This window comes from Hakea prostrata, chromosome 8 (genome assembly GCF_041222555.1).
Source record: "Hakea prostrata isolate BN-2017 chromosome 8, UWA_Hpros_2, whole genome shotgun sequence".
Classification (NCBI taxonomy): Eukaryota; Viridiplantae; Streptophyta; class Magnoliopsida; order Proteales; family Proteaceae; genus Hakea; species Hakea prostrata.
The window spans coordinates 47,247,530-47,268,542 of NC_142607.1; the positions used below are offsets into that span (position 1 = coordinate 47,247,530).

At 33.9% G+C, this 21,013-nt stretch overlaps 1 protein-coding gene across 1 annotated transcript; it reads left to right on the forward strand.

Moving 5' to 3' along the window:
* The first annotated feature begins 1,138 nt into the window (after positions 1–1,138).
* On the forward strand, positions 1,139–10,918 carry LOC149008262 (uncharacterized). The gene is made up of 2 exons (XM_089167217.1): positions 1,139–1,729; positions 10,856–10,918. Exons 1-2 carry the CDS (start codon positions 1,139–1,141, stop codon positions 10,916–10,918), a joined length of 654 nt encoding a protein of 217 aa, XP_089023343.1.
* The last annotated feature ends 10,095 nt before the right edge of the window (positions 10,919–21,013 follow it).

Consider the following 21,013-nt stretch of genomic DNA (forward strand, 5'->3'; position numbering starts at 1 on the left):
ATTTTTTATGAAACGAAAAACATGATATGGTTGAACATAGAATGCATGCACGTAGCATGAATGAAAATGAAAAACACTCCTCAAAGATGATGCATGATCTAAATTTCAATTTTTCATTCTCTAATTGTATATGTTCATCCAATAGAGAGCATGCAACCCATAAAAGATAAAAGAAGTAGAAATATATCAATCTACAAGAGGTCAAGTGGTACAACTAAAGATAATGATGAAAAATAATCTCTTTCATGCCTAATATTCCCCCTCTTTGAAAATGAATATCAAGAACTCTCAGATTGCCTTGGTGACTAAGAAACAATTTTTTAAAAACAAGGCCTTGGCGAAGATGTGGACGGCTTAGGTAGCAACTGGGATGGAAGTGGCACTAATGAGACCATAATAAACATAATCAACCAAATGACAATCGATCTTTATATGCTTGGTGCACTCACGGAAGACTGGGTTCACAACAATATGAAAAAGAGTCTAATTAAAACAAAATAAAGACATTTGGCTTTGTAACACCAAAATCACTAAGCAATGTAACTAACTACACAAGTTCACAAACAGTCAGCCATGGCACGTTATTTGGCCCCAACAGACGAGTGGGACATGATGGTTGGATTCTTTTATTTCCAAGATATAGGGCTAAAACCAATAAATACATAATATCCAATTGCATATCCAAAAGTTATGGGGCAACTCGCCTAGGGGCGGACCTATAGATGGGCGGGGGACCATGGGCCCCCTTGGATTTTTAAAAAATTTATACTAATTCCCTTTTTTTTTCTAGTTTTTATATAAATTTCCTTAATTTTCTAGTTTTTTCTCTTGAAATGTCACTATTCCCCTCCCCCCCCCCCCCCCAATATTGAGAACAATTTTTAAGGTAAAATAATGGGTATAAATGTCATTTCTAAATTTTTAAGGTAAAATAATGGGTATAAATGTCATTTCTAATTAAAAACTAACTCCTCAATCCCTATTTATTCTCCCATCTCTTCTCTCTCATATTTTCTTCCTATTTATTCTATTCTCTTTCTATAAACGGGTTAAAGAAAATTTTGGAAAAAAAATATTATTAGGTATTCAAAATATCATTCTGTTTGATTGCGATTTCTCTCGTGCTATATGGTTTGGTATGGGGCTGTCGGGTCTGATTGAGTCGCAGACCCAGAAATCACTGATAAACGTCATCAACAATTGGGGCAACTGGCAGTTTCCAAATCCATTAGCGAGCAGAGAGACTTTAAGTATATTCCTCTTTACTTGTTGGTTCATATGGTTAGCAAGAAATGATCTAACTTTTAATGGGAAATTCTGGATCCCTCAACAAGTTGTGAAGAAATCCAAGAAAGCCTGCAACGAATTCTGGAATGCACGACTACCCTTAAGTGATGAGGTTCCGATTGTGGCTAGGAGTTGGATCCCTCCTCCGGTTGCTGCAATCAAAATCAATACAAATTTCTCTGCTTCTGTCTCTGAAAATCTAGCAGGTCTGGGCTTCATCGCAAGAGATAATGTTGGTGCCTGTGTGTATGCGGCCTCTATTCCTTGCTCGGTCTCTTCTATTCTCGCAGGTGAAGCTCTTGCACTACAGGAAGCTCTTTGCTGGTCCTCACAGGAAGGTCTCAAGAATATCGTGTTTGAATGCGATTCTTTTACCCTTTGCAGAGGCGTGGTAGACCCGTTTCTTCCCCTTGAGCTGGATGCTATTCGTGTGGTAGAGGATGTGAGAAGGTTGCTTTCTCTTGAACCAACTTGGTCGGTTCAATATGTCTCTAGGTGGGCTAACTTTGTAGCCGATTCCCTAGCTAGGAAGACCCGGTCCATGGCAAGTAGGATTGTCTGGTCTAATTCCGTTCCTTGGCTACTTGTAATCAGGATATCTTGGGTTTTTCTTGCCCTTATGCTAATTAAAAATATGTTTACCAAAAAAAAAAATGTCATTCTTAATTAAAAACTAACTCCTCAATTATTATTTATTCTCTCTTCTTTTCTTCCTATTTATTCTTTTCCCTTTCTTTCTTATTATTTATTATCTTCCCTTTCTATAAGGGTGGGTTAAGAAAATCTAGAAAAAAATCTACTTCACAATTAGGTACCCTTTCTCTTATTCAATTTATTTATCATTTCTCATTATCTCCTTCTTTTTTTAATTCTTTTTATTTGATTTTATATTCTATGTTTCTTTATTTCTTGTGCAATTTTTGTTATTTGATTTTGTATTGTGAATAACATGTCTATGGTTCATGGGTCTGAAGCTATCAATACTTGATCTTGGTCTTCAAGATCAACAACTAAAATCTAACCATTGAGGCAAACAGAGGTACCGGTAAAAAAAATGTCTATAGTTATATAGTAAGGTAACTAACTACCATTGGTTTTCATCTCTCACCTAAAAAAAAATTTGGCTTACATCTCCTATCAAAGAAATTTTGGCTTGCATCTAACTTTTTAGGGTTGAAGTCATGTGTATACATATATTTTGTATTGTTTATTTAATTTACCTATATTTTGTTGAAAAAAAAAATTCATTATCAATAATTTACATTTTTTTTCAAATATGTGTGGGCCCCACCAAATATATGTGGGTCTATTCTTTAATATAATAAAATAATTTTGAGGTGGGACCCCCAATGGGTCTTATAAGGGCCTACATAATATGTGTGGCAAAAAAGCATTAGTGCTTCCCCAACGAGAAGACTATCTGGCTTTCATTCTTGCCCCACCCGGATATTGAATCCTAGGTCCACCCCTGAACTCGTCAAATACTCAAACAGATAACACACTCAATACATGAAAAAAATTTGATTACCTTCATACATGAGAACTCTCAAACTAAATAAGCAACATACACATCCATGGGGATAACTATATAACTATTTGAATATATGAAGGGGTTTTACCTCTAGCCCCAAGGAGTTTCAAACTCTCTTGACCTCAAACTATGAGACGTTTTGCCAACGCTAACCCCTTGAGGTTTGTGGTGATGTTCTATTCACCTGCATTTTTCCTTTTTTAGTGTGGAGACTTTTCATTTATTTTTCATTAATGCACCATGATAAATAAGTGACATGATTTGAACATATTAGACATGTATTCACTTGTTAAACGGTTAATCATAAATTCAAGCGATTATAGAATTAAACAAAAAAAAAAAATTTGGGTATCAGAATTGAAAAAGTGTCATTGATGCAAAGTGAATCCAAACTATTTTTCTTTAAGGGCTCTTTGTATTAACAAACTAGGAGTAAGGGTTGGGAACTATTACATAAACATTAGGGAGAATCGAACTGGGAGGCTAATGTCATTACTAATTTCAATGGTAAGTGGATCCAGGTTGTTACTATGGGGTGGGAACTAAATTACTAATATACGCCGTCGAGTGGATGCAAACCCAGGATCTCCCCATGGGAGGGCAGGTCTTTAACCACTTGACTAAGCCATCATTGACTAGTGGATCCAAACTATATAGGCCGTCAAGTGGATGCGAACCCAGTATCTCCCCGTGGGAGGGCGGATCTTTAACCGCTTGACTAACCCATCATTGACTAGTGGATCCAAACTATTGATAATGATATTTCTTTCAACAAAATATAAGTAAATTATTGATAATGATATTTTTTCGACAAAATATAGGTAAACTTAAAGCAACAATATAGAAAAAATATATGTACACGTGACTTCAATCCTAAAGAGTTAGATGCAAGCCGAAATTTTCTTTGATAAGAGATGCAAACCAAATTCACATAAACATTAGGGAGAATAGAACTCTAGGCTCCCCACTGGGAGACATTAGTCATTATTAAATTTCGATGGTAAGTGGATCCAAGTTGTTACTATGGGGTGGGAACTAAATTACTAATATACACCGTCAAGTGGATGCCAACCCAAGATCTCCCCGTGGGAGGGCGGGTCTTTAACCGTTTGTCTAACCATCATTTAGTGGATCAAAACTATTGATAATGATATTTCTTTCAACAAAATATAGGTAAATTATTGATAATTGTTATAAATAAAGAGAAAATATATTAGATACAAAGAAGAAAGACAAGATGAGTTCAATCAGAACTAATTCATTCAGTTGAGTGCATTACATATTTATAGTAGAAGGAGCATCTACTCTGATATGGAAATACAATATATGATTCTTGCACACAATAAGATATTCTTGATATGGAAAGATAGATTGCCGCCCAAGATAGAAGGTGCATAGAATGGAAATATTGACTGCCAATATTGTGTAATGAGATGGTTGTGATCTTCACCAATATTGCATCATGAGGTAATTGAGATCTTCAATTGGAAGTACAATCTCTTTGGGGTAATGGACATCCATAATAAATATTATTTATAACACTCCCCCTTGGATGTCTATCAATAGATAATGTACCTCGTTAAAACCTTACTAAGAAAAACCCTGTGGGAAAAAAATCTTAGTGAAGGAAAAAGAGTATACATATCTAAATAATACGTATTGGTAGCTGCCTCATTAAAAACCTTACCAGGAAAACCCAGTGGGACAAAACCTTGGTTAAGGGAAAAAGAGTGCAAAGACGTATTTTACTCCCCCTGATGATAACATCATTGAGTATCACGTACATTCCATTATCATATACCAACTTCTCAACATCTGAAGTAGGCAACACTTCAATAAATAAACCTGTCAAGTTATCACTTGAACGAATTCAATGAACATATATTTCACCATTTCATTGAAGATCAAGAGTGAAGAAGAATTTCGGTGAAATATGCTTCGTTCTATCTTCTTTGATGTATCATCCCTTCAATTGAGCTTTGCATGCAGCATAATCTTCATATAATATTGTTGAAATTCCTTCTTCTAGTAGAAGATTGCATGCTTCATGAATGTATTGTATCATTGATCTTAACCAAATATAAAATAACTAACATTCACTTGAAAATAAATAGCATATTTGAGATCTAGTTTTATGTAGATCAGATATATATCATGCATCTGCAAAACTAGTAAGTTGATATCCACATTCATAAAATAATATCATGTCAATAATTTCTCGAATATACTGAAATATATGTTTTATAACATTTCAGTGTCTTCGTATTGGAGAATAAATAAATCTTGTTAATACACTTATAGAAAATGCTACATCCGATTGTGTATTATCAGCAAGATACATTAATGCCCCAATTGTACTAAGATATGGTACTTCAGGACCAAGAAATTCTCCACTGTTTTCTTGGGGTCGAAATAAATCTTTCTTTATATTGAGTGATCTCACAACCATTGGGGTACTCAATGGATGTATTTTATTTAGATAAAATCTCTTCAAAATATTATCTATATAAGTTGATTGATGAACGAATATTCATTCGTCAAATGCTCAATTTACAAGTCAAGACAAAACATTGTCTTTTCAAGATTTTCATTTCAACTTTCTTCAAAAAATCTACTGCTTTTGGAAACTCTTCAGGAGTTTCAATGATATTTAAATCATCATTATATATACTAACTAAAATTAGATCCATATCCTTAATAAAGGCACAATAATAAATTGGATCATTTTTATGCTTTTCATTTAATAAATATCCACCAATGAGATTACCATATATGCCTTGATAATCTTTGAAGCCTTATTGAACAAACTTCCTAAGAATTTTTATATGCTTCAGTCATTTTGAATCCTTCAGGGATTTTCATATATATTTCACACTCGAGTGAGCCATAGGCTCGTAATAATATCCATTAGACGCATGTCAAAATTTTCATATACTGCCAGATTAATAAGATATCTGAAGGTGATTGCATCCACCACAAGAGAACATGTTTCCATGTAATCAATGCCAGGCATCTGCAAAAATTCTTGTCCATAATTCATGCTTTATATATCACGATTTCATTCATTTTCTCATTTCATTTTTCGCAGAAAACTCAATTGTACCCCCACTGGCTTTATACCTTCAGATATTGGACTACAGGTCCAAAAACTTTATTTTTCAAGCGAATTCAATTCTACTTGAATTGCGTCTCTACATTTTGGCCAATCATTTCTTGATTTATATTCATCAACAAATTTATATTCAAGATCCTCGTCTTGTTGCATTATTTCAACAAAAACATTATATGCAAAAATTGTTGTCGACAACTTTATATTTTCGGTTCCATCTTTTTCCTGCAATGACATAACTAATCGAGATCTCTTCATTATTTTCAGGTACCTGAACCTCTTCTGGGTTTCATAGAAAGTTATGTCTTCAGGATTTTCATAATCAATTGTCTCCATTTTATGACCATCTTGATCATTTGCTCCTTTCCTTTTCTAGGATTTTATCCTTGGAACCGATTGATCTTCCACGTTTTAAACGTGATTTAATTTCATTTGCACTGATAGATTGTCCTGCTGGGACATCAATTCTAATTGGAGCATTTACAGCTGGAATATGAGATTTAGTAACTCTTAGCAGGTCAGCAAATCTGGCAGTTGATTTATAATATTTATTGCATTATCCTTTGAACTTCAAGTTCACAAAGGTGCTCGGTCATGCAGGATCTAATGAGATAATGATAATGCATACAATCAATCTCTTTTTCCAACTGTTTATTCTCTCCCCCTCATGTTGGAAAAACTAATTCATCAAAATAATACTCAGCAAGTATTGCATTAAATAAATCTCCTATCCTTTGCAATATATTGAATTATATAAGGAGATTTATATCCAACATATATTCCCAAATTTATTTTGGGACTCATCTTTGTGCGCTGTGGTGGAGCAATTGGAACGTAAGCCGTACATCCAAAAATTTTAAGATGAGAAATATTTGGCTTCTGACCATAAGCCAATTGTAATAGGGAGAATTTATGACAACCTCTTGGCCTGATGCGTACAAATGATGCTTTGTTCTCATAAACAATGGTTTAGCAATTAATTGGAGACAATTAATAAATAATTTTACCAAACCATTTTGGATATAAACATGAGTAACAGGCTATTCAACTGTGATCTCAGTTGTTATACAATAATCATAAAGCCCGAGATGTAAATTCACCAAACATTATCAAGACAAACTGTCTTTATCTTATAATTCATAAATTATGCTCTTAATCTCATTATTTGAGCAAACAATCTCGCAAACACCAAATTGCGAGTTCATAATGAACATACATGTGACCACTTTATAGATGCATCTATTAAAATCATATATTATCTGAATGGTCTACATGATTGGTGAATGGGCCCATACATTTCACCCTCTATACGTTTCAAAAACGTAGAATGTTCAATCTCAACTTTAGCTAGTGAATATTTAATAATAAATATTTCTTGAGAACAAACAATACAAGAAAATTCACTTAATTGAAGAATCTTCGGGTTCTTCAATGGATGACAATTGAATTTTCAATAATTTTTCGCATCATACTTGATCCGGTATGGTCCAACCGGTCATGCCAAATAATAAAATTATTGGAATCAATGTTCATTTGATTTACCCAAGCATGTGTTTCAACCATGCGATATTCGTGTAGTACAAATTGGGAGAAATATCTAATACCTTTGTATAGATATTTACTTATATCATTATTTGTAGTCTCAATCTGATAATCATTTTGGCAAATAGCTTTGAAACTTAATAAGTTTCTTTGAGACTTACTACAAAATAATGAATTATTCATAGCCAATTTTATTTCCCAGATAATAATAGATTAGCTCTTTCGGAGCTTTCAATCAATGTTGTACTACCGATTTTATATGAACATTGACTTCCGCATCATCAAATAAGAGAAATATGTATATTTTTCTCTCAGTATAATATGTGTTACAGCATATAAGAGAATATTCACATTCTTCATCAAAATGAAACAAAATCTATTAAAAGATATATAGAAAGTCAATAAAAAAAAAATTATAGAAGAAAAAGATTAAATTTAAGATAAACTAACATATGAGATGAGATTTGAAGAGAAAAGAATTACATAATAAAATCTTCAACTATTATCTTCAAAGAAGTTTGCAGCATTTAGATATATAGTATCTGTGAGGCCATCAAAATCATTCCTTTTATAGGCAAAAATTGCTCAAGTATCATGATTTTGGAAAATCTAATTTATCTCCACATTATTTTTATTTCTTTAATTAAGGCTTGACAAAGCTTAATTAAATATTGTGGAGTATGACAGATACATGTCTAATGGCTTTCATACCACATTGGAAACAAATATTATCTTCACTCCTTGAGTTGTTATATTGAGAATCCTTATTATTCTCTTATTTATTTCCATAATAAACGGTAATTATTCCGTCTTTTGTCTCATCCTCTTCCACAGTCATGACCATAATTTTAATTTTGCCTTCTTACAGGCATATCATGAATTGTTGCATTCACTTCAGGGAATGGAATAGAACCAATAAGACGAGCTTCATGACTTTTCATTAATAGTCATTATTTTACTCAGCCACAAATATGCATGATATCATTCAGAGCATTTCTTAAAACTCCTTTTACAATATTACTATTGTAACAACAAATCTGAAACTTGAAAATTTGCTGGGATATTTTCATGAGTAATATTTTCTCCTTATAATTTCAAAAGAGAATTAATTTCAAAAACTACAGAACTGTATTTATTTACAGTTTCAAATCTTGAAACTTCATGTGCATCTGCAAAACTGTATTTATTTACAGTTTCAAATCTTGCAACTTCATGTGTATCTGCAAAACTGTATTTATTTACAGTTTCAAATCTTGCAACTTCATGTGCATATGCAGAACTGTATTCATTTACAGTTTCAAATCTTGCAACTTCATGTGCATCTGCAGAACTGTACTTATTTACAGTTTCAAATCTTGCAACTTCATGTGCATCTCAGAATCTGTATTCATTTACGCTTTCAAATCTTGCAACTTCAGTGCATTTAACAATATTTGTGGTGCAAAGCTAGCAACCACTATATACAATAAATAAAACCACAATCTTTAAAGCAACATAATATCTTATTATTTGATTGATTCTTAGATTCAATAAAACACATACCTTTTTATCATGGTGCACTTACATTTTAAGATGGACAAGGTAAACTCCATTGTTTAAAAATGTGCGAGGAGCTCGATCATTCTTTTCACTTTGGAATATAAAATATAATGATACATAGTCTGCTGTCTTTCTTCTCAAAACGCAACACTTCGAGCGGATTCGTTCTTCGAGCAGAATCGTGCTGATAACGTGTTATAAATAAAGAGAAAATATATTAGATACAAAGAAGAAAGACAAGATGAGTTCAATCAGAACTAATTCATTCAGTTGAGTGCATTACATATTTATAGTAGAAGGAGCATCTACTCTGATATGGAAATACAATATATGATTCTTGCACACAATAAGATATTCTTGATATGGAAAGATAGATTGCCGCCCAAGATAGAAGGTGCATAGAATGGAAATATTGACTGCCAATATTGTGTAATGAGATGGTTGTGATCTTCACCAATATTGCATCATGAGGTAATTGAGATCTTCAATTGGAAGTACAATCTCTTTGGGGTAATGGACATCCATAATAAATATTATTTATAACAATAATGATATTTTTTTCCGATAAAATATAGGTAAAATTAAAGCAACAATATAGAAAAAATAAATGTACACGTGACTTCAATCCTAAAAGTTAGATGCAAGCCAAAATTTTCTTTGATAAGAGATAAACTTTTTTTTTTTTTTAGATAAGAGATGCAAACCAATGGCAATTAGTTACTTACTAACTATAGACATTTTATTCACAATACAAAATCAAATAACAAAAATTGCAGAAGAAATAAATAAACATAGAGTACAAAATCAAATAAAAAGAATAACAAAAAAAAGAGAAAAAGATAAACGATAAATAAATTGAGAAAGAGTACCTAATTGTGGAGTAGATTTTTTTTTTTTCAAATTTTCTTAACCCACGCTTATAGAAAGGGAATAGAATACATAGAAAGAAAAGAGGAGAGAGGAGATAGAAGAGAATAAATAGATATTGAAGAGTTAGTTTCTTATTATAAATGACATTTTGATTTTTGAATATCTAATAAGATGTTTTTTTCAAAAATTTCCTTTAACCACGTTTATAGAAACCGAATAGAATAAATAGAAAGAAAAGATGAGAGAGAAGAGATGAGAGAATAAATAGGGATTGAGGAATTAGTTTGTAATTAGGAATGACGTTTATACCCATTATTTTACCTTTGAAAATTGTTTTTAATATTGGGGGGCCAAATAGTGACATTTCACATATGGAAAGAGAAAAAAGTGAAAAAATCAAGGAAAATATCTCATAGGTGCCGCCCTCGGGTCTCGGCCCCTCCATAGGTCCGCCCCTGCTCATAAGATCGCTGCTTTCTCATGAACGAAGGAGGATTCTAAGAAGCAATAAAATCTCTCTCTGTTTTTATGGTTGTGATTGATGTGATTCATTCATTAGTTAAATGGGTAAGGCTATTTATGTCATTTAATGAGTTTAATTGGGGCAATATTGTAAATTTTCTGTCCAAAGACATTTGGGTAATTAAATTTCAAATTTTAAATGAGTTAAATGAGAGGTATAGGCATTTATGTCATTTTACCCCACTTAATAGGAAAAAGTAACTGTGAATAACTTTAACTTTTTACAGTGAGCTTCATGCAATTTAAGACATAATAGTATGTGATAATTAGTTTTACTCCAATAATAGGGTGTGCCATGCAACCAACTTTCTACTTTGACTTTTCTTTTTTTGCCTGAACTTTGCATAGTGGCTCAAACTTTCCTATTTGAATCTCAGCAGAAGTTGTTGCTGGTTGTGTCTTTTTAGGTAATTAATTCATTGTAAAAATTATGTCTTGATTGTGTTTTTGTGCAGATCGAATCCATAGAAGTTGTTGACTATGATGCTTTGCCGCTACTGGTTGCCCATTTTCAATAGAAATCATCTCGATTTTGCTTCGTTTCGAAGCATTCACAGTAGTTAGATTTTCTTTCCTCTTGCTTATATGCAAAAAACAACATTTAGGGTTAGACTTGATATGATTAGGCATCCCTGTCTATTTGGAAGGGAAATTCTTGAGCAAGAGTCCCTAACTACATACATTGTTAGAGATAAATTATGTTAAATCTAATTAGTGATATAGCAATAGTTTATATTCAATACATCTTTACTTTTTTAGTGATTTCCTCCCATGTCTTAGAGTTTCTACATAATTTTACATTCATTTAGTTCAATAATAGATAAATAAAATTTTTGGAAGCATTTATAGGCAATATCATAGCGAATGAATGAAGATTAACACTTAAATTGTGTTGAAAATAAATCATCTAAACATCACGCATAACAAATAGTAGTTTACAATGCAAGGATTCATAGAATTCTTTTAAGCAACGGCAGTTCCCAACCATAAAATGCATGCATGTATTATGAACATAAAATACATACATGTATCATGAATGAATAAGAAAATACTCCGCAAGGATGATGCATGAGCTAAAGTTCAAATTTCATTATCTAATTGTATGTATTTATCCAATATAGAGATCAGCTAATTCTAATGGACGACTAAGGTAGCACTAGGGATGGAAGCAGCACTAACAAGGCCATGACAAACCTAATTGCAAACCATTGACAATTGACCTCTACGTGCTTGATGCGCTGAAGGAAGATTGGGTTCATATTAATATGCAAAGGAGGCTGATTAACCAAAGATAAATATATAGTGTAAGTTATTGGAATACCAAAATCACTGAGCAATGTAACTAACTACACAAATTCACAAGTGGTCATGGTATCATGCATCATGATAAATAAGTGACATCATCTTTTGAGCCTATTAGTCGAGTATTCACTTGCTAAACTTTCAACCATAAATTCAAGCAATGGTAGAAGTGAACAAGACTTTTTTTTTGTGGTGGGGAGGGGGGGGGGGAGTAAACAGAATAAAGCAAGGTCATTAATGCAAAGAAGAAGGGAATCCAAACTATGTCTTGCAGGACATTTAAAACATTCGAAAAACCAACATATGGAATCCATTTAGATTCCACTTTCTCCCATTCTAGTGGGGGTATCCCATGCGACATCTTCTTTAGTGAGAGCTGTAGATCCAATTGATACATGGCTGATCAAAATTGAAGAATCTTCAGTTTGTAACCAACAAAATGAAGAAAAAAATGGCGATGTGGAAGGCGACAAGTCTTTCTTTTGCTGGAAGAGGGGTACTGCTTCAATCTGTGCTGCAAACACAATCCTTATATCATATGCAATGTTTCAAATTCCCAAGGAGTCTGTGCAAAAAAATTGATTCCCTATGCCAAAAATTCTAGCTAGGAGACCCAACAAAGCAAAGGCAACTAACACTCATTTCCTGGGACCGATGCTGTCAATCAAAAGAAAATGGAGGATTGGGGTTCAAGAAAATGGAAGAAGTTAATGAGGCCCTATTACTTAAGCAAGGCTGGAGAATACTTAAAAACCCTGATGCCTTGTGGGTACAGACTTTAAAAGTGAAAACTTTCCAAACACTGCACCTTTCGACCCTAAAGTACTTAAAAAAAAGGTCATGGGCTTGGAATAGCATTTGCAGACGCTTACCCACTCTTGAGAAAATGGTCTGGAGAAAGATAGGAGATGGAAAAAATACATCGTTCTGGTTTGATCTTTGGATAAGAAATTCGGCATTTTGATCCTACTCACCACCGGACACAGAGCTCTGCCAAAGGAAAACTACAGTTGCACAGGCTGCAACCATTCTCAACACTAAAAGCAGGGAGTTACCTTTTCCTCAAACCTCTCATTGTTATGCAATTTCCAATATAATTTTGTCTAATGAATCTGATGCCTGGATATCTCTTATTTCAAGCAATGGAGATTTCTCTGCCAAATTGGCAAGGAAAACCCTATCGCAAACTAGAGAAATTCCAACATCTACGAACATCAAAAGATGGTGGAAATTTTTCTGGAGTTTACCCCTTCATCCGAAATTCAAGACCTTCTTTTGGCGTCTTTTAAACTCGGGGTTATCAGTCAAAGAAATCCTCACTAAATGGATGCCAATGGATCCAACATGTAAACTCTGTGGAAAATGTCCGGAAACTTTGTGGCACGTCTTCATTTCTTGTGAATGGGCAAAACAAATCTGGGCAACTAGTCCCTTAGGGTTAAGAACTGAAAGATGGATTTATTCATCTTTCACGGATCTGTGCTGCTCTTTCTTTCTAGACAATGGAATTGATAGAGGCACAAAAAACAAATGGATGTGTCTGTCTTTATAATAACCTCTTACTTCATTTGGAAAGAAATAAACAACAAAACTGTTAACAAAGTCAATCCCAACCCCAATAAATTGTTACACAACACTTTAACTTGGATCCAAGATTTACAGCTTTCTGTAACTAATGTTGTGGAAACAACAAACAACATGACTCCTATCACAATTGATAAGCCGTCTCTCCTTGCTTTTGTAAAAATATCTCTAATCTGAATCTTTTATCTTTTATGATTTGTGCAAGGTCATACAATCCAGTACTAAAAATCACAGGATGGAGTGCGGACTGTTTTGGAAGGGAGAGCTTCTGTACGTTTGCACTAGCAGCTTTGGGAAAGGATGCATAGTTGAAGCCACGCTTGTTGGGATGAAACATGGAATAGATCAAGCAAAGAAAATGAATATACAACTACAAAAAATATGGTCCAATGAACAATAAGTGATAGATCTACTCTCATCACTGAATCACAACAAATGGCAAGTAACATATGTCCCGATTTTGGTAGATATTAAATGTAATAATATTAACCCCAAGGCCCCAGGACGTCCGACACTCCAGCAATGGTTTAATCATTTTGCACTTACAGCATCAGTAGACTATCCACAAACATTTGTTGTACTAGATATTAACAAACTATGTCTTTGCTACAATAATTAATAGAATCTTTCTTTAGCATAAAAATAAAAAAAAATAAAATAAACTTGATTAAATGCACATTAAGTAGCTATGATTTTACCTTCATATCATAAGGATATACAAATTCTTTTTTTCCTCAATTCTTTTCCCCTCTTTATATTGATTCAAATGTCTCTGTGTTGGTATTATTTCATCCTTTTTTTTTTTTTTTCCTTCGGGACTAAGGCATGCTCGGGTTATTTACATGTAAGTTGACTACATCCTCAAAAGGGATAACTTTTTTTTTTTTGGTAAAAAAAAAAGGGGATAACATTTACATATAATTTAAATATAAATGGGATTCACCCCTAATCTCGAGGGAATTCAGACTATTAACCCTATACTAAGAGATGTTGCTCTTTCACATTCATGTTTTTGTTTTCACTAACAAGCTCTCCCAATTTGTGAGCATGTCTTGATACTTGTTCAATCTTCAAGCATAAATTTATCAGTAGAAAAAAATTCAAAGACAAATAGAGAAGTTACCACAAAGTTCAACTTTAAAGCCCAAAATGAGAGAAAGAGAATAGGGTTGATGTTTGTAGGGAGGTAGCCAGGAGGGGGAGGGGTGGGATTTAAATCAAAAGTAACTTTTTACTTGTAATGCATTCGTCTTTAGCTGTCTAGGATTTGGGGAATATTTGGTGAAAGACGAATTTGGTTTAGTTAGATTATTTCAAAACTTCTTTTTAAGTCTAAAAATATCCAAATCACATTAAAAGCAACCATCAGGCAGATCTCTGTGATTGGGATATGATTTGCAAGGTTAGTTGTCTTCAAGGATCTGGAATTATCTTTAGAAAATCACAAATGATGCCTCTTTATTCGACAGAGATCATAGCAAATCAAAGCATAGAAACCCCATCGAATGGATGTGAAAAATCTTTCTGGGATCCCCAAAATGTCCTGTTTCATTTATGTCTCTGCAAAAGAAAAATATATCCATGTTCCATAAAACTAGCACATTGAGAAATTCACTTATTGGGTACTCAAGATCAGTAGCAGTTGTGTAATCAGTCCTCAACATCAAACCCTCTTAATGCTGTTCAGATTCCCACATGAAAATTTTTCACCAGAGATGATAGACCAAGTTATCATCTTGTGGTGGTGAGGCGATGTTATCTCCGTTCAAATCCCAGCTCATTGCCACCCATTGCTTTTGTTAAAGCACAAACATGGTCTACTCCAACATTAGATCTCTCAAGCTCAAACCAATGTTGAGTGTTTATCTTCTTGGGTGTGAATGTGGGATAGAAGGAGAGGGTAATGAAAAGATAGGGAACTTAGAATTTTGTGAGTGTTGCTCTTGGGTAATGATATGTTAGTTTGTTTGGAAAGAAAGAAATAACAACTTATTCAATAATAAATGAAAAAACACCCAACCCAAATGGTGTGTGTGTGTTTTTTTTTTTTTGGTAATAGGAGAATTTTATTAAAGCAAGAAACCACGCATACACCCAAACTTTAAAACATCAAACAACAGAAACCAACTTAGATACGGGGGAGGGACTTGACTGTACAGAAAAGATCCTGCATTAAAGCGCCTTCCTTGGCCAAAGTATCAGCCGATATATTTGCTTTGCGGTGGACATGGGCAAGAGAAATAAGGTCAAAAGACTGGACCAGCCCAAGGATGTCAGGAATGATAGGAAAAAGCTTACAGGGCGCCTCAATAGGTGGTTTTTTGAGGATAGCAATCAGCGCTTGGTTGTCACTTTTGACTTCTAAATGAGTCAACTCAAAATCCTTTGCCCAGATTAAGGCTTGACGCATTGCCATTACTTCCAGGGTAAGAATACCCCGACATTGCGAACCACTCCCAAAGCCAAACAGCATCTTCCTTGAGTTGTCTCGAGCTAAGCCGCCAAAGCCCCCTAAATTTTGTTCCTTGAAAAAAGAGCCATCAACATTGATTTTAATGGCTGGGGGGCAATGCGGGACCCAAGAGATATGAAAAAGGCAAACCAACTTGGTCTTCTCGTTGTGACTATAAGAGGAATAAAATTGTAGACCTTTCCATATGTGAAAACTACTAGAGGCAGTGGCCTAGGGGAAAAGTCATCCAGCTGAGCATGATAATTATTCCATAGGAGCCAAATAATCAGTAAACGGTCCAAAACCTTACGTTGAACTCCCAGAGACAACCACGTGGATAGGAGCTGTAGAGCAAGATCCTTGACAGTAGTTCCCAACGTCATCTCAGAGTGATGGAGCTCTGACCATACTGACCTTGTGGTCGGACAAAATAAGAGTATGTGGTCAGGGGAGGCATCCTCAAAGCCACATAAGCGGCAGGAAGAAGGACAAGCGCATCCTTTAGCAGCCAGAAGAGATGTTGAAGGCAATTTCTGATGCAGGAGCTTCCAGAGAAAATGCAAGGTCCTTGGGGGCAGAGGACAACTCCAAAGTTGACGCCAAATATGCGACTGGGAAGTATGTCCCTCCTACAAGTAACTGTATGAAGTGGCCAGTCTATAAGCATATTTAACAGAGTGAGCTCCTGATGATGTCCCCTGCCAAACAATACGATCCTTGAGGGGGATAGATGGTGTACTAATTAATATCAACAAATGGATAAAATATATATATATATATATATATATATAGAATTGCAATAAAAAACAAGAAGGGCACAAAAAAATGAAGAAGTAGTGAATGAAAGTATTCCATAGTCCATGCCACATTCATGTAACCTATGTAACTATTTAACAAGTACTAATGGTCCTATTTTGCTTTGTGCAATGGTATCTAACAAACGGCTGAGATGCACTGGATGGAGAATAGGGCTATGTAATGGAGGACATATGCAACTTATTAGCTCTAGAAGATTAGAGGAGGGTGAGCTGGAGGTGCTTCTTTTTGGCATACATGCAGGAATTGAAAGAGCAAAGCAAAAGGGGTTGGAACACACAAAAAAAAAAATTTGTTGCGACAAACCACAAGTGTTGAACCTTCTACCCAAAATTAAGCACAATGCATGGCCTCTTAACATAATTTCTATTTTAGTAGATATTACAACGGCAACAAGAACTATGCATTATTGTATTTTTAACTCCCCACACTCCTGGATTTTTAAGATTAGAGATGATGGAGTTATTTAACTCCAAGCGATACAAGGCAATGTTAGTTCCCAAGGGATTTGTACAAAGAGAAGGGATTGATTTTAATGAAGTGTTAGCTCTCTCTCCTTCTTCCTTGCGTTTGTTGCTTGCTGTATTAATAATTTCATGGCTATTCTTGCGAGATTTTTTAGTCTTGATTGTGAATTCATGTCTTGATTTCATTGTATAGAAAGTGTTACAAAAAAACTTTGAATAGGTTGTTAGTGTATTGCAGGTTTAGAACTTAACGCCGGAGATGTAGGTTACTTGGCCGAATTTCGTCAACAAATTCTTTGACTTTCTTCTTGCTTTCATCTGATTTACTTTGATACCGTGAACCTATTGGAACTACTACAAGAGGAATTAAGACCCTTAACAAAAGAAAAATCCAGAAAAACACAAAAGCATGAAAACCTTTATCCACACCTTCTCCTTCACCGTTAACTCTTTTATGAATTAGCTTGAAGATTTTAGTATCCATTCATCTGATTGAGAAAGATAGGGGAAAAGATTTATATAAGAAACGTGATCCATAAAAAGATAAATAATTAATATTGTATTGGGGAAAAATGAAAAAAAAAGGGAAATTTATATATGAAATAGAAAAATAAATTTACAGATTTAGAAAGTAAAAAAAAATAAGAAGTCGCTTAATTTATGTGTTATATCAATATATTTCATTTTCATTATTCAACCCCACTCTTTAAATAAATAGAAATCACAAACTACAAACATTGTGAAAATTAAATTTAATTGGTAAATTATAATATCTAATTAACAATATACCAATAGATCATACTCATTACATCTTTATCTTTTTATTGATTTCCTCCCATGTCTCAAAGTTTCTGCATAATTTTACGTCCATTTAGTTCAATGATATGTAAATAAATATTTTGGTAATACTTATAGGCAATATCATGATGAATGAAGTGAGCATGATGAATGAAGTGAGCATCATCACTTAAATTGTGTTGAAAATAAATCAACTTAACATCTTGCATGATAAATAGTAGTTTACAAAGAGAAGATTAATAAGATTCTTTTAAACAATGACAGTCCTAAACCTAACCATGCTTAAAGCACCCCACCTATATTTTTTATGAAACGAAAAACATGATATGATTGAACATAGAATGCATGCATGTAGCATGAATAAAAAGGAAAAACACTCCTCAAAGATGATGCATCATCTAAATTTTAATTTTTCATTCTCTAATTGTATATGTTCATCCAACATAGAGATCAGCTAATTTAGAAGCATTATTTATAGATATATCCAATTAACCATAATGTGATGCAACATGTGATATAAAAGTAATCCATGGAAATGTGTACGGCATGTGAGAATGGTTCACCCACTATAAACTATGAAAGTACTGTGTGCACTATAAATTATATGTGATAAGAAAGTGTAACATGCACCTTAAGATAAAAGATATTTAACACCATAACACCAAATCACTAAGCAATGTAATTAACTACACAAGTTCACAAGCGGTCATGGCCACGGCACGTTATTTGTCCCTAACAGACGAGTGGGACATAATGATGGTTGGTTTCTTTCATTTCTAAGATATAGGACTAAAACCAATAAATACATAATATCCAAAAGTTATGGGGCAACTCGCCAAATGCACTAATAGATAGAAGAAACCTCAATATATGAAAATTTTTGATTACCTTCATACATTAGAACTCTCAAACTAAATAGGCAGCATACACATCCTTGGGGGATAACTTTATAACTATTTGAACATGTGAAGAGGCTTTACCTCTAGCCCCAAGGAGTTTTGAACTCTCTTGACCTCACAGTATGTGACGTTGGTCGTTGCCAACTGAGTCAACCCCTTGAGGTTTGTGGTGAAGTTCCATTCACTTACCTTTCTCCTTTTTTGGTGTGGAAACTTTTCATTTATTTTTCATTAATGCACCACGATAAATAAGTGACATGGTATGAACATATTAGACATGTATTCACTTGCTAAAGATTTGGTGAATATTTGGTGAAGACAAATTTGGTCAAGTAAGAATATTTCAAAACTTCTTTTTAAGTCTAAATAAATGTATCCAGATCACATAAAAAGCAACCCATCAGGCAGATCTCTGTAATTGAGATATGGTTTGCAGGGATAGTTGTTTTCAAGGATCTGGAACCATCTTCATAAAATCACAAATTACCACCTTTTTATTCTACAGAGGTTCCCAGCAAATCAAAAAAGCCAGATCTTAAGTTGCAGCTCCACAACTTCCTTATCCCAGAACTATGGATCATTCCTAGTGCAAGCATAGAAACCTCCTCTAATGGATGTGAAAATCTTTTTGGGATCCACAAAATGTTCTGTTTCATTTCTGCCTCTGCAGAGGAGAAACCCATCCATGTTCCCTGAAACTTGTACATTGAGAAGTCCACTACTGGGTGCTCAAGATCACTAGCAGATTTTGTAATCAGCCCTCAGCATCCAACCCTTCTATTGCTGCTCAGATTCCCACAAAAAAAAAACCATATGATAGACCAAGTTTTCATCTTGCGGTGGTGTATGGAGTTCACAAGATTGTTGTCTCTTACTTGACAGCAGATGATTTTCTGCAAAGTCATCTCACCCAGGGGAAAATGTGATACTGGGTGTCAGATGATGGTTAAAATGGTGGCTGAACCAAGGCAAAGGGTTTGAAATGTGAAGAGAAGGAGAATTAAAGTGAAGGTAATGCAAATTACTGCTTCACTGAGTTTTAGCCCAATTTGCTGTAAAAGAGAAAAAGGCAAAACACAAGCATTTTAGTGACTAAAAACAGCTGTGAGTAAATCTCAAACTTTTCCTCTTCAGTTATATGAAATATGTAATAGCAAAGAAAAACACTACCTGGTTGTTTTACTACTTTTTCCAGTTCAAAAAGGGAGTGAAAATAACCTGCTGTCTCAAGGAAAGCTACAAATCTCATCCAAGGTGATGGTTATGCATGCTCTACCATTGACCAACATGCAAGTGCAGCCTCTAAGGGTGCTATAGTAACGTTCTTAGAAAATATTTTTAGCGTTTTCTCTTCTTTCGAAACGGAAGAACGGGTTAAAGGCATTTGATAAAACGATTCGGTCTTTTGTTTTTAAAAATGGACTGGTCAAAAAAGTGGTTTGAAGAACGCCTTTGCAAAACATCAAAAATATGTTTTTACCAAATAACAGAAACGGAAGTGAGAAAATTGGCCCCGATTGAAACCTTAACATGAATTTATCAAATACCAATTTATTCTAATAGGGTTCTGAAAATACTTTCAAAACAGATTTATCAAATGCCCATTTCCAAGCAAAGAACGGTCTTTTAGCACAAAAACACTAAAAAATGGTTTTGCACAAAAACTAGTTTCTCAGAATGGAAACATTACCAAATGCATACTAAAGGCCCACGCAGCAACCTCTTTTTCGAAGTTACCCAAATGTAACCCAAAAAAAGAAAGAGAAGAAGACCAAGTTTGATACGCAAATGAAAATTCCGCTAATTAAGGCTCTTTTTGGTATCAATTATCATTCTCAATTATGGTAATTTTTCATTATTTTAAATTGTTTGGTATCTCTTATCAGTTTTATTTTTATTTAAAATAATAAAAAAAAAACCTCCAAAATCTATAATAGATATTTTATCTATTATAAATTATGGTGAGAATTTCATTCTTTTCTTTTATGTTCAAGTTTACTTAACATTTTATAGTTAAGATGGGGTAAAATAATCAATACAATTTCTTTTTTAAAAACCATACTTTTTCCCTCTTGTCTCACTTTGCTCACTATCATTTTCTAACAATTTTTTACTTTGACACCAAACTTATTTTTCATTTCATAATTACTTTTGACAAAATTCACCAAACCATTTTTCATGCTTGACTAATAATAAATTATTGTACTTATTTCTTTTAAATATGCAAAATAGAGAATGATAAATGATACGAAAAACAGCCTAAATGCAAACCATGAAAATTGAAATTCTCCTGAA

Excerpts from the sequence above, each read along its gene's own strand:
- LOC149008262 (XM_089167217.1), top strand. The coding sequence starts at position 1,139 with ATGGGGCTGTCGGGTCTGATTGAGTCGCAGACCCAGAAATCACTGATA. Across the intron at positions 1,730-10,855 it reads CTATTCGTGTGGTAGAGGAT|ATCGAATCCATAGAAGTTGT; the intron begins GTGAGAAGGTTG and ends GTTTTTGTGCAG.